At 37.8% G+C, this 13,144-nt stretch overlaps 2 protein-coding genes across 2 annotated transcripts in view; both read right to left on the bottom strand.

Moving 5' to 3' along the window:
• Window positions 1–13,144, bottom strand: part of efnb3b (ephrin-B3b) — an 888,832-nt gene that overhangs the window by 359,548 nt on the left and 516,140 nt on the right. The window lies entirely within an intron of this gene.
• dnah2 (dynein, axonemal, heavy chain 2) overlaps window positions 1–13,144 on the bottom strand; it is a 306,887-nt gene that overhangs the window by 139,615 nt on the left and 154,128 nt on the right. Inside the window, exons 37-41 of the mRNA XM_009303124.5 lie at window positions 10,661–10,850; window positions 10,371–10,551; window positions 8,340–8,467; window positions 771–923; window positions 34–159 (exon numbers count right to left, since the gene is read on the bottom strand). Of these exons, the coding sequence (XP_009301399.2) occupies window positions 34–159; window positions 771–923; window positions 8,340–8,467; window positions 10,371–10,551; window positions 10,661–10,850 (778 nt within the window). The remainder of the gene's footprint in view (window positions 1–33; window positions 160–770; window positions 924–8,339; window positions 8,468–10,370; window positions 10,552–10,660; window positions 10,851–13,144) is intronic.

Here is a 13,144-nt window from a genome sequence, read left to right as displayed (position 1 = left end):
TTATGAGGCCAGATGCACACCGGGACAGGCTACCTTTCCATAGTCGATAGTGGGTGTCTCCACGGCAGGGAAGAGATCCTGGATGATCCCATTAAACAGTGGCAGATCGATGGAGCTTAGTTTAGCGATGTTCATGTCCTTCATAGACATCAGCAGGATCTGAGGTCAAAGGGCAAGAGGAAAAAAAAAACATTATGTTAAATTAGCTGAGCTCAGGAGTACATGTTCAAAGCTAAGGCAGGCCAGCTTCACTCGACCAAATGTCAACCTTAATTTATGAGCCGGAAACCTCATAACCGCTCTCGGATACATCTGAAAACGGCCCTCTTGCTCTCCGGTTATCAAAAGCTAGTTGCCTTAGCACTTCCGAATGACATTTATTTTAACAAGCGTACCTTACTCACATGTGAACCTTTAAATAAACATGGGCCACCTTTAGCATGGGTGATGATATTCAAGTAAAAAGAGAGAAAGAGACAGGTGAGCGGTGAGATAAGCACTCATGTGGGGGTTTACGAGTCCCTTTCAGTTTCTCTTTTAAGGTTTTGTCCCCTTTGATAAATTTTTTATCACAGCCAGAGAAGAGCACGTTTTAGTGGCATGTCAGAATGGATTCATTTTTTCTCACACAGATAATTCAGCGCACATACTGTGCACACACAGTCTGTCTGTTTCACTGAGCACACATTGGTTGGTGTTCAGGTGAAGCAGGCCTCTTAGAGAAGTGTTCGTGGATTTATTAGACGCTGAAGGTGTGTGTGGCGTCTCACCTCTTCATCGACAATGTCAGGCCGAGCTCTGCGCTTCTTTCCAGCAAAGCGAAGCAGAGAGGTGAGAGCTCGCAGGCCAAAGTCATAGTGGTCCTGTTTAGACAACTGCTGCACTGCCAGAGAATACAGTGTGAAGACCTTCTTAGCCAATACCTGAGAGAAACAGAGATGGAGATTAAAACAGTAACTCTCTTTAATTTGATTTGATTTATTTTGAACAGAAAAAAATCATACAGAAAACCATTCTTTAAACAAAATACATTTTAACATGGTCGAAATGGAGCGGGATAAAGCACTATCTTTGGATAAAAAATAATGAAAATATGATGAAAACACTAGGCAAATGGGGAAAAACACTTTGTCTATTGGGAATTGGTCAGAGTGTGTACAGCTCACTGATGAAAGTTCTATAATAAGACTAGAAAAATGTGGTATAATAGTTTCTAAAGGGTTTTCAGATCCAGCTGACATTAACCTTATAGAAATCTCTTGTAGGAATAAGAAAATGCATCATGTGACCTTGAGCTCCCACAGCTAATACTGTAGAAACCATGAGAGGAGATCTAGTAATATCTTTGACAGGGATACAGTAATATGTCAGGTGGACGGGTGAAGAAAGAGCATGAGAGGGAGTGAGAACAAACGAACAAATTCAATAACCTTTATTGCATCATTTTTTTCATCTGTGAAAGAAACAGAAGTCAAGAAATAAAAAATAGAACATCAGAAAGAAAAACAACCTCAAAGAAAATTACAATCAGTGTTTTTTTTTCTTCTTTTTTTTGCCTTTCCGTGTGTTTGGGTTTATGAAAAACATACTTACTTGCAGGGCCGTTTATTTCGAAGTTGATATTTAGCCGCATCATGTTGGTGTTTTGTAACATCTTATTTTTAAAACCCAGGCTTATTGAGATTACGTACACCTATATACATTTCTAGAGAGAGCATAATATGTCCCAGGAGCTACTTTTTTTGCAGTTTTTGTTTTCGCGAATCCGCCAGAGGCTGCCGTGTATGCTTTTTCAGATCTTAAATTTCTCTTGTGAGTGGAATTCGCGCCTGCTATTCTCACATAAATCCACTGACTGAACAATTGACTGATCCCCTCATCCTCCCTTTCCTTAAACCCAGTTTTGGTTGAGCACAAAGATAAGTTAATTAATGGAACCATGTACAGTACATTCTTCTTTATATTGATTGATTGCTTGCCTTTATTTCCTATGAACTTATTGTACGTTATAGTGTTATAATGGCCATTATCGATTATTAAAACTGATATTCAGCCAAAGAGAGGGTATGTTTCGTATTTTTTACTGAAAATGAAGAGGAGGCAGTAATGTTATAGGCTCCGTTTTGTTATGAATATGCATGCATTAAAGATGATGCTCATATATGCTGCACAACACCTCAACATTTCTGCTGTCTATTAAGTTGTTAATATCAAAATGAAAATAGCAGTTCCTTATATCATGTTTTAATTTTATTATTAAGATATAGTGAAACAACGTAGCCAGGATGAAGTGAATGAGGTTATAAAGTACGCTGTTCCCTTTGAAGATTTACCTGACATGTTCTCGTTTTTCATATCAAACTTGCAAAGTCTGAACTTAAAGGAGAGGATCCAGGACTGAACTGTGTGTGTAGGCTACTTAATATTGAGGAATGCCCCAATCAGAGAGGCGAATGTCGGCAGGCCCGCCTCCATTTTCAGATGTCTCTGTTTTCCCCCATCCAACTTAGAAGGAGCAGCAGCATTTTAGAATGAAACGTTTCCAAAACACTTCGTTTTCGGCGCTCGAAAACTCCGGCGTAGTGTGGACAGATGGCGTAAACATAGCAAAACTTTTTTTTTTTTAACTAAAACGCATTAGTGTAAACGGGGTCTTAGTTCCAACCCCATTCAGACACACCTGGGCTAGCTAATCAAGCTCTTAAGCTGCGGTCACACTGGGCTTTTCCTCCTATAGACATCCATTCATAAGCACGCGAATGCGTCAGACTGGAAACGCAGGGTCAGGCATCAAATTTCGCAGTTTCGCAAATTTCGCAAGTCAAGTGATGCGAAATTGCATCACTTGACTGCATGAGACCAATCGAGGATCAAAACATGGCATCTCTGAACAGGAATTTAAAACATGGAGCAATCGCTTAATTTTTTAAATGTCTAATAAACTTGTTTTATCCCGTCCATTTTTGCAGCGCCGTACAACAAAATTTTACACACACAAACTCTAGTGTGACCGCAGCTTTACTAGCCTTTCTAGAAACATCCTTGCAGGTGTTTTAAGGCAAGCTGGATCTAAAATCTGCAGGACACCAGCCCTCCAGGACCAAGTTTGGACATCCCTGCCTAAACCCAACCAATAGTATTTTGAAAAGCACTGATTAGCCGCCCACCCCTTTCCCTAAACCAAACCGATGGGTTTTAAAAAGCAATCCACAAAAAAAAAATCCCTCGATTTCTACCACGTTTTCAGATTTTACCCCATTCGCACCCTGTTATTTACTTGTTCATTTTATTTTTTTGGCTTCTATTTTTTTCTTACCCATTTTCTGTAACCGTTCTTCACCAGACTCAAACCCCGCTGTCGCGATCAACACCGCTCTGCATCTCAAGTCCGCAAATGTACATGTTGGGCTAGGGGACAAACTGGTAACAGTAGGAAAGCCGTCTACATGCAGGTAAGCAGTCAGCTGGTAAGCAAGAAATTAAATAACATCATAACACCCTGTAGCGTTCGTTTGAAAGACGAAGCTTTGGCTACATAATTTGTAGTCTCCAGAAATGTCTATAGTGCTACGTTTTCAGAACGAGCCTATGTTGAATTTTTTCAAGGTGGGTCGGTGGCCCAATGCTTAACCCCAACTTGGAGGACCAGTACTATAAAAAAAGTCTATAGTATAATACAAAAACAGACTAAAAAACAAATGTGCCTTATTGGATGTCACATGACCAATAGCCAACCAATTAGAGAGCTGTGAATTGTCTAGTCCCACCCTCCTTGTTAAACCAGTATTAGTTTATTTTGGTTACCCGTTTGCTTGTTAATAGTTTCTGCTTATAGTCTCCTCTTGCCTGCTGTTCTGTGCTAGTTTGTTGTCATTTATCGCCTTGTCCTGTACTGTCATGTCTTCCAGCCCTGATCCCTGCCAGCCTGCCCAGTCAAGTTTGTTTGTAAATGATGTTTATAAATGAACAAATAAATATTGTTAGAACAAAAATATATTCTAATAAGATTTATAAAACAATGAAAAAAATGAATAAATGATTTATATTTTTAAATGAAGAGCATGTTTAACACAAAAACAAAGCATTACAATGTGTAAATATAATGAAAAATAGATATATTTCCAAAAATAAAAAGTTAAATGATGACAGGATTAATAAAAAATAGAATACGACTTTGCCAGGAGCAAGGAGCTCTAAATCTGCTTTTATAATCATGTTAAACACCCACAATGCAACTGCGTGACAGTAATACACCAATATTAATGAACTCAAATAAATAAGCAAGATCTAATTTAAGAAAAATAATTAGTAAGACAACAATTAAAAGCACAATTAGCTTAAGTGAAAAATAATGACAAATAAAACACAACAAAGGTTTCCATTTATGATTGAAAAAAGTAGAATGCAAAAAAAAAAAAAAGTTGAATTATGAAGGTGAGAGAGTATGTGTGTGCACATGAATGTGGTGAATATGTAACAGAAGGCTGTGTGTGTGAGTCAGGCTAACCGTGTCAGCTCAGTTTCCACACTGCCTGCTAACAGTCTTACTTATATGGACACAAACGCACACACACAGGAACACGCGCCAAAGTCACGCTAGGCTGAGCAGACTATGGGCTCGCAGGGGACGGTCATCTCGCTGTCAGTTATGCCTCAAAACACCAAGACCTGCACACTCCGGTGCATCAGGCCAATACACTTCTGCTCTCTCTCTAACATGGCCTGGCATTGATATGTCCATTTCCTTTCATTTGCAAAGGTAATAGTTCTCTCTTGACAGCACGCCGTGATTCTGCCGTATTGACTATGCAGAGGGTGGGGGTGGTGGGGGGGAGCATCGGGAAGAGGGCCGAGTATGCCGGGACAATCAAATCTGCCATTGACATTCTGTGCTTGGCTGGGGCCGGAGCTGGTTCCCTTCCCAGCTCTCTTAATCTCAAGTCCATTATTTGTAATTCTGAGTCCAATTCCCCATGCCTGTGCCGCTGCCAGCCCGCCGGGTCTGTGTACGGCATCAACAAATGAGGCTTCCCGTTTGGAGCGCACAGGCTGGGGGAAGAGTGGCGATGCAGCCAGTGGAAACTTGTGGGATTTTGGTCAGCCACAGGGGTGTGTGTGTGTGTTTGTGGAGTGTGTGTTTGAAGAGGTTGGCATTACGGGTTGGTCGGGTGTCTCGCACGCACACGTGTGCATAAACACACAATTGGCATGCCTGCTGCGTGTTGGAGGTAATCCGATGGCAGGATCAGCCCCCTGGAGTGTGTAAGAGTGTGTGTGAGCCAGTTCATCTGTGTTTGTCTAACTGAGTTGATCTCCTCCATCTTCAATAGAATCTAATATCTCGTAATAAATAGCTCTTTCAGCTCCTTTAACAATTGTTTTCTCTTTCTGAAACTGAAATGACTTGCTTAAACAATAGTAATGTGTGTATGTAATGTTAAACATCACTCAAATGATGCTGCTTTTTGAGGAGAATTGAGCTATTACTGCTCTAAGTGATGTTTAGACTTCTAATTTTCACTTGTGTTAAAATAAAATAGGCGAATCATAGAGACTTGGGGTGGATTATTGAATTAAGCCAGCAATTAACTACATGGGGCATCTGAGAAAACCTTTTAGTGATGCCCTAGCAAACAATTGGAACATAGAAGCAAGAGCGAAGCACACCCTTGCAATAATATAAGTGTCTGTACAATTTTTTGGAAGAATTTAAGGGTGCTTTCACACTTGGTTTAATTGCCTGGTCCGAATCTAAGATCGATTGTCCCCAACCTTTTCTGCTGGTTTGTGTTCAGAACATCCTTTTTTTTCTGAACCCTGGTACGCTTGTTTCGTTGAGCTGCTGTTGTGTGTACAGGTCATGAGGCTTGGTGACAGCCACGAAAGCCAAGACACTAAAATGGAACAACGTACGCACATAACGTTTGTTGTGGTTTTACTGAATCTTTTGATTTTAGTAACATACAGAGAGCGACTTGCGTCTATCTGCCGCAAAAAAATAGTGGAAACGTTCAAAATATCATGCGAGGTGTGCAGTAGTTTTTTATGAGACAAGCTGACATATTACTCTGTTTGCACTGGCTCAGTCACAATTGTCACAAAGCTAACATTAGGTGGTACACAAACATACACACACGAATGAATGTTATGAAACCTAAAGTTTGTTGGACAGTTTGTGGTTCATTTCTGTTATTTGGTACGATTGCATTCATATCAGAAGTGAACTGGAGAGTACGCGCGGACCGTACCCCAGATCACACCTTTAGGCAGACTCGGGTACAGTTTGTGGGTGCACACCCGAGTTCACAAGACATCCTTCACACTAGCTAAATGTACTGTACTCTGACGTCAAACGAACCCAGGTGCGGACCAAAAGTGCTAGTGTGAAAGCATCCAAATACTTTTATTCAGCAAGGGGAGTAAAGACTGTGTTTACATGGACATCAGTAATCAAATTATTTACTTTAATCTAATTAAGACACTAATAAGAATAAGCAGTTTACATAAGTTGCTTTTTGAATGTTCCTTTAATGATCCTGTTTTACATGTTATAGCAGATAATTCGATTAATGTTATTGCGCCACATTTCCTTCGGAGTTTCATGTAATTTCAGGTGTTTCATTTTTAATTTGTCGAATTTAACAGTAGTTTGGCACTTTCACTTTCATTTGGAAAAATTTCATGCTTGCCCCTTTGACAAACGAGATATTGGATGCAACTATGTACTGTTGGAAAAGTGTCGTTTTAATGGAATTTGGTACCGCACACTGAATGGGAGAAATAAATCTCTGCATTTCGTGGTGTACTGTATGTGTCTGCGGTCTTCACTGAATCAGTAGGTGCAAAGATTAGTGTCAAACAGCTGTATGTGTGTATAGAGTATGTTTACATGTCTGTCCTGCACTTTAATAATGCCACTAAAATCAGCATACTCCACGCCTAATCTGATTTCTCTTCAATTTGATTATGACCTTAATCGGATTAAATTAATCAAAATCGCTGTTTACATTGCAGACTCTTAATCAGAGTACTGTCTTAAACATATTAAAATTGATTATTGGTGTCCATGTAAACATACATAATGAGACCAAATATAACAATAAGAATATTTAAAAAAAATAATCAAAGAATTCTAAAACAAATCTTTTTTTTTTTTTTTTTCACAAAACCATGGAAATCTGCATGTTTGACTGATTTGTGAAGGATCATGTGGTGACACTAAAGAATGAATTAATGATGCTGAAAATTCACCTTTGGTGTTACCTGACTATTTGTAATATTATTTAATGGTAACACTCAACAATAAGGTTGTATTTGTTAATGTTAGTTAATCCATAAACAAACAATGAACAAAACATTCATTACCATATTTGCAAATGTTAGTTAAGATCAGTTACGGAAAATCCCGCTGTGCATTGTTAGTTCATGTTAACTCACGGTGCAATATGTAAGTTTGACATCCAGTGGTTGAACTAGGTAGTGCACTCCTGGATCAAAAACCGCACATGCAGGTTGCCAGAATGAGGACAGGAACGAGTGAATTAAACCGTGTTCTGTCTGTGGCATGGAGCAGGTTAAAATTATTAAAACAAAAACAACCATTCTGGCACAGAAAACATGTTTTCAAACCTGAATAACTGAATTCAGCATGGTTTTTCAGATAAACAAGTATGTTCACTTGGCATGTTTCTTAAATACCTGCAAAGATATTATGGTATTTTTATGCATTAGAAGAGTCAAAAACTTACATACAGCACCTTTAATCAACGTTAACAAGCATGAATTTGGATGTTATTAATGCATTAGTGAATGCTGAACTATGATTAATGAATGCTTTACATGTTGCTCATAATTAGCTCACGTTAGTAAATGCATTAAATAATATAACTTTATAGTAAAGTGTGACCCATTTAACAATATTGCTGCTTTTTTACATCAGGTAAAGTCATTCTGAACAAGAAAAACTCTTTCAGCAACATTTTAAATCTTACCAAACCCACAAACTCTGTAATATTAGTTGTTTGTATTAAATAGAATAGCAAAGTAGTTTAAATAATTACACACTTCATCCTTAAATATCGGCTTTCCTCTTTTGTGCTCTCAGGGTTGTCAGTGGATGATTCTCGATGCTTTAAGAGAGGCCTTTTAAGTGGCCAAAAAGGAGAGCAAAAAAAGTCACACTCTCCAATTTTGCTTGAAGTTGTTGAATTGGCGTTAATCATACTGTGAAGCCACTCAAAGCTTAGAGAACTTTCAGATTGAATATTTCAAGTTTCATGTGTGTGTCTCTGTGTGTCTTTTTGTGGGTTGTGTGTGTGTGTGTGTGTGTGCACGCGTACCTTGCAGTTATTGAAACCCTCTGCAAAAAGGGTGATCTCAGCTATAAGGGTGGAATCTGGCACCACCATAGAGATTGGCCGAAACATGGACTTCAAATTATCAGGCAACTCTGTTCGGCCGGCGTAACCTACAGAAGAAACAAACCAGAGGAATCATTAGAACCACAATAACAAAAACAAAACATCAACCCTATAAAAAAATTAAAAGTAATAATTCCAAGAAACTCATTATTTACCCTTGAACTGTTTCAAACATGAACACATTTTAGTTTATTCTTAGATTTTTTTTATGCCCCAACCACACTTTTTCATATTATGCACTTGCACAATGTATTGGAGAATAGTGCAGTCAAACTCCATTATAATACTAAAACTAATTCTAATACTAATACTAATACTAATACTAATACTACTAATAACACCTTAAAAGCATAATAAAGTACTATATAAAACTAGCATGCAATAGAGGTTGTTTTCAATCACGTGGTTCTGGTGAGGCGCGAAATTCAGATGGACGGCAGGAAGTAAAAAACTGAATAGGAGACATAGAGGAAAGTCTGTATTTTTTCGAATTATACCATATTTGACGTCTATAAGTTGGATTTTGGTTGCCATACCTGACGAATAAATGTGAGAATTCAACATCAATATGATGTTGGTTTAAGATGTTGGCTCGACGTTGGATTTTGTTCACTTTCCAACAAAATAAATATCAACATCAAATATCAACATCATTTGACGTTGCTATTGGACATCAAAATTACATTGTCCTTAGACGCTGGACATTGAATTTTGGTCATCTGACATCACAACCTAAATCTAACCTAATATTAATGTCTTTTGATGTTGTGTGCCAGCTAGGCAATAACTAAATGCACTACAGAATGTTACGTTTACACACACAAGCACAAATGTAAACGCATCAGCATTTAACAGTGTAATACTCACTACTCACTAATTTTGAGTTCTTATGAAAGGTCTTTTTACTCATACTTTTCACTCATACTTTGAGTTATATTTAAAACAGATACTTTTACTCTACCTGCTCTACATTTCTAGGCAAGTAATGGTATTTTTACTTGAGTATAATTTTTCAGTACTCTTTCCACCACTGTATAACACCGTATCATATTTAAATATATAGAAAGACCTGTATATAATCTATATTGGTGCAGTCAAACAAGTTATCGTGTTCAAAAAAGTTTGTACACATGGATGTATTGAAAGAATGTTTATTATATGCTGCCTTTCTTCCAATTTCAGCTAATTTCTTGAAATGTTCCCTCTCTTTGAGCAAAAATCTTTGGAAGTCCATAAACACTGTTCGCCATTTCTTATTTTGTCCAATTTAAACAATTATAAATAACATAAAAGATAAATATTTTGCTGCTCTAATAGTAATTCCTATGTAGAAGAACCACTTCCCACCCCCAGTCTTACACGTCATCAATGACATCATTTGAAAACAACCTATATGTTTCAAGTGTTTTGGAGCCATACAATTTCAGATAAAAAAAACAGACCAAAATACATTGTTCTTATTCAGTGAAAATCTTGACATCCACTTTTTACAGGGATGCAGTGCTAGTGATTAAATGCTTCCAGAATGTAAAGATTTCAGTAATTAATGACTTAAGGCCTTGACAACACAAAGATGAGATTGTTGAGTTAGCATATCTATACCAGCTTGCGCAAAGAGTTCAAGCGTAACTTACTACATTTAATTATTATTTTTAATTTGTTATATGACCCTTAGATGCCGTTTTTTTGCCACACAATTTTAAAGTACCATATGGCTTCAAAGGACCAATGTGTCTACCTTTATGATGTGTTTTTGCTATTTTGGAGACTGAGAGCCTCATTAACTTTCATTATATGAAATAAGTCAGCAGACAAAATCCTGTTGCGCAGAAAAAAAAGAAAGAAAGGCTATTGACATAATACAGAAACATTATGTGAGAGAACAGCCAGAGAATTCTGACTTCAAGGTGAACTATTACTTTCATAAATCAACACAACAAAAACATGCACCTGGGTTCATGGTGATGAAGATCCCGCAAGACCAGATCAAGTTGATCTGTCTGCCCTCAAAGCTGAAATTATTGAGTCCCGCAGACAGAGCAGACAGGATCGACAGAATCTGCTGAGCCACCACGGACAGCACCTCAATGTTTATACGGTTAAACTCATCAAAACATCCCCATGCGCCTGTCTGGAGAGAGAGAGAGATGCACATATTCAGCAACATTACATTACCTGTTCTTAAATTTGGTCCTTGAATGATCTGACTTATTGAATGACTTAAATAATACTGAACATACCTGAGCCAGGCCAGAGTACATGCGGCCCATAGATTTGAAGTCCAGACCCTCTGAGCAGTTAACCACTATCACATACATGCCCAAAGATTTACCCAGATCTTTAACAGTCTCCGTCTTCCCAGTTCCAGCAGGGCCTTTGGGAGAACCACCTCGGTGCAGATGAAGTGCTGTGGTCAAAGTCATGTAGCACCTACACAGAACAAATACACTGATGAGCTAAAAACCTTATGACCAGTCAGAGGTGAGGTAAGTATTTACACACTAATCATCTTCTAACAAATTAATATATTAAGGTCTTCCTGCAGAGTCAATTCAGATCGTTGAGAAATTACAATGAGTGAAGCTATCCACCCAGTCAAAATCTAGCAAGTTAAAAGCACAAGGGCCATTCAGAATGCCACACAGAATGCATCTATGCGTTCATGCATCTAAATACAAAAGACACACAGATCAGGAATGCTTTTTAAAAAATGCAGCATAGAGTGTGAGGGTATCCGTACACAATCCGTTTGAGAGCCTGTCATGGTAGCTTGCAACGCCGTAAAATCAAATAAAACCGTTGTCATGCTAACTTGCTACTGCACTGCAAAATATGCTTTTCTTGCTTAGATTTTTTTGTCTTGTTTCTAGTCCAAATATCTAAAAATTTCTAAATCAAGAAGAATTTTCTAAACAAGTAAAACATATTGCCTTGTTTTGAGAAAATATATGCCAATATTACGTGAGTTTTTCTTTAAAACAAGCAAATTATCTGCCAATGGGGTAAGCAAAATAATCTTTTGTCAAAAGAAAAAACTAGATTAATTTGCTTACCCCATTGGCTGATTATTTTGCTTGTTTTAAGGAAAAACTCACTTAATATTGGAATATTATTTCTCAAAACAAGACAATATGTTCTACTTGCCTAGAAAATGCTTCTTGATATAAGAAATTTTAGATATTTAGACTAGAAAAAAGACAAAAAATCTAAGCAAGAAAAGCATTTTTTGCAGTGTGTAAAGAGACGTTTGCAACACTATCCCCACCTCTGAGTTTTTCTAATTGGTCCACTGTTTACAATAAAAACTTAGTTGGAACTGGAATAGAAAAACACATAGGCTGTGACTGAAATTGCATACTTCCATACTATTGCAATCGAAGGATGCTGGACATCGGAGTTGAGAATCCACAAGCAGTTTATGAAACTGATAAGTCAGGTAGGCAATGGTCAAAACAGGGGCAAACAGAAGCATACGGTAATCCAAAATACGTAGTCAAACACAGGCGAATGGTCAGAACAGGCGGTGAAAACAATAGAAACAATAAAGCAATGCAAAAGGTAAAAAACATGGCTAGACAAGGCAAGACAAGAAAACTTTTGTAAAGCTACAGACTAACAAGACTCAGTCCAGAAGTGTGTGTGTGTCCTGTGCTTATAGTCCTGGTAATAAGACAGAATGATCTTCCCCTGTGTTTGCGTGCCTGCGTCTGTATGCGTGTGTGTGAATTATTGTCAACTGTAGCGGAGTTGATTGGCACAAGCATTATGGTAGTTAAGCCCACTCAAGGACATGGACAATGTGCTTAAGCCTGTCTGTCTTTTAACAAATACATTTTTTTTTTGCTTGTTCAAACTACTCATTTAAAATAAGCTGAATCAACACAATTCTTGAGATTTCATTGGGACAACTTAATTTTTTTAAGTTCAATCCACATCAATTTTTAAAAGTGTTAAGTTAACTTAATTGATTTGTGTTGGGATAACATGAATTAATTTTGTGAAACCCTGCATTTATATATATTTTATATATAATACGTTAAAAAACAGTATGCAAGCCGAGTAGTATGGCTGAATTTATAGTATTTAAAAAACAGCATGTGAGAAGTACCCGGATGATCTTTTACATCAGGGGTGGGCATCCTTGGTCTTGGAGGGCCGGTGTCCTGCACAGTTTAGCTCCAACTCTAATCAAACTCCAGGACCGAGTTTGCCCTCCCCCTGTTCTACGTACTTCCGGTGAGATTCTAAAGTGCGCATCCAATGGACACTACGCTATCCCATGATGACACATGAGAGCGGGTAGTTCATGTGATAATGACTAAGGGAAAATGGCAGATGTAGTACATCCAAATTCCATTTATACTACTCACAATCCTACTATATAGAACATACTTTTCTAACTATTGTATAGTAAATTCAAATTCAAATGTAGTACCTACTCGAGTAGTAGGCAATTTCAGACGCAGCCATACTGTTTGAACGACCCCTAAATATTGCCACTATTGCTTTGTCTATTATTACAGATTGTTTGTACTGAGTATATTTTACTGAATTTACTAAGTGTGTTTTTGACCTAAATCATCTCAGTGTCCATTTATGAAGATGTAGGCTGTCAAACATAATTGCTAGCGACTTATATCAGTATAGTGATGACTTCCAAGTCTGCAATTGGCCGTTCCTATTTTGGTCAAAACAGCACACAAAATAGCCTACATTTAGAAAAT

This window comes from Danio rerio, chromosome 7 (genome assembly GCF_049306965.1).
Source record: "Danio rerio strain Tuebingen ecotype United States chromosome 7, GRCz12tu, whole genome shotgun sequence".
Classification (NCBI taxonomy): domain Eukaryota; kingdom Metazoa; phylum Chordata; class Actinopteri; order Cypriniformes; family Danionidae; genus Danio; species Danio rerio.
This window is presented reverse-complemented; position numbering and strand designations above follow the sequence as displayed.